The 664-nt window shown below is 58.3% G+C and overlaps 1 protein-coding gene across 1 annotated transcript; it reads left to right on the forward strand.

Annotated features, from left to right (window-relative positions):
• Nucleotides 1–78: 78 nt before the first annotated feature.
• SDRG_14464 (hypothetical protein) lies at nucleotides 79–551 on the forward strand (the record flags this gene model as incomplete). The annotated part of the gene is made up of 2 exons (XM_008620594.1): nucleotides 79–505; nucleotides 529–551. 2 exons carry the CDS (start codon nucleotides 79–81, stop codon nucleotides 549–551), a joined length of 450 nt encoding a protein of 149 aa, XP_008618816.1.
• Nucleotides 552–664: the final 113 nt, after the last annotated feature.

The raw sequence follows: 664 nt of genomic DNA on the forward strand, positions 1-664 counted from the left end.
CATGGGATATGTTGTGAATTGGGACATGGCGTTCTAGATGTCGACTGGCCGATCGCACCGGCACTGGCGGCGTCGTTGATGGAGACAAGCCCCGAGAAGACGACGCTCCTGCTCCCGCCGTCGGCCATCTCGACGAGCTTCTACCTCGACCAATGGTCTTTCGAATACGATACTATTGCCTGTGGACTAAAGCTCGGCGCGCGCTACTACGTCTACGACTTTGCACATTTCGCGATCGATACCGTCGGGTCGGCTTCGGCGCTAGTGCCGACGTCTGCTTCGCCACCAGGAACGTTTGCGACGCTGCTCTACTTTATGCCGTCCGACTGCACTGGCGGTGCCGTGACCGTCACGTACGACGATCGGACGACGACGTACGAGACTCTCAGCGGGCACTCGGTGGTCTTCTTCAACACGTGCCACGTCTCGGTCGCACCGATCACATCGGGCACCCGCGGCGTCTTTGTGCATCATGTGAGCCACGAGGACTATGACAGCGACTACAGTTATTGCTTTACGCCACCACAGCTGCCATCCAAGGCCGATATTGACGACGCGATCAAGATGGCAAATTACTGCATCATTCACGTCGAGCTTGAAACGTGGACCACCGCGCCACAGTATGCGACGCTAACCGGTCGTGACAAGGCGGTCGTCGACTGGC

This window comes from Saprolegnia diclina, assembly GCF_000281045.1.
Source record: "Saprolegnia diclina VS20 unplaced genomic scaffold supercont1.72, whole genome shotgun sequence".
Classification (NCBI taxonomy): Eukaryota; Oomycota; class Saprolegniomycetes; order Saprolegniales; family Saprolegniaceae; genus Saprolegnia; species Saprolegnia diclina.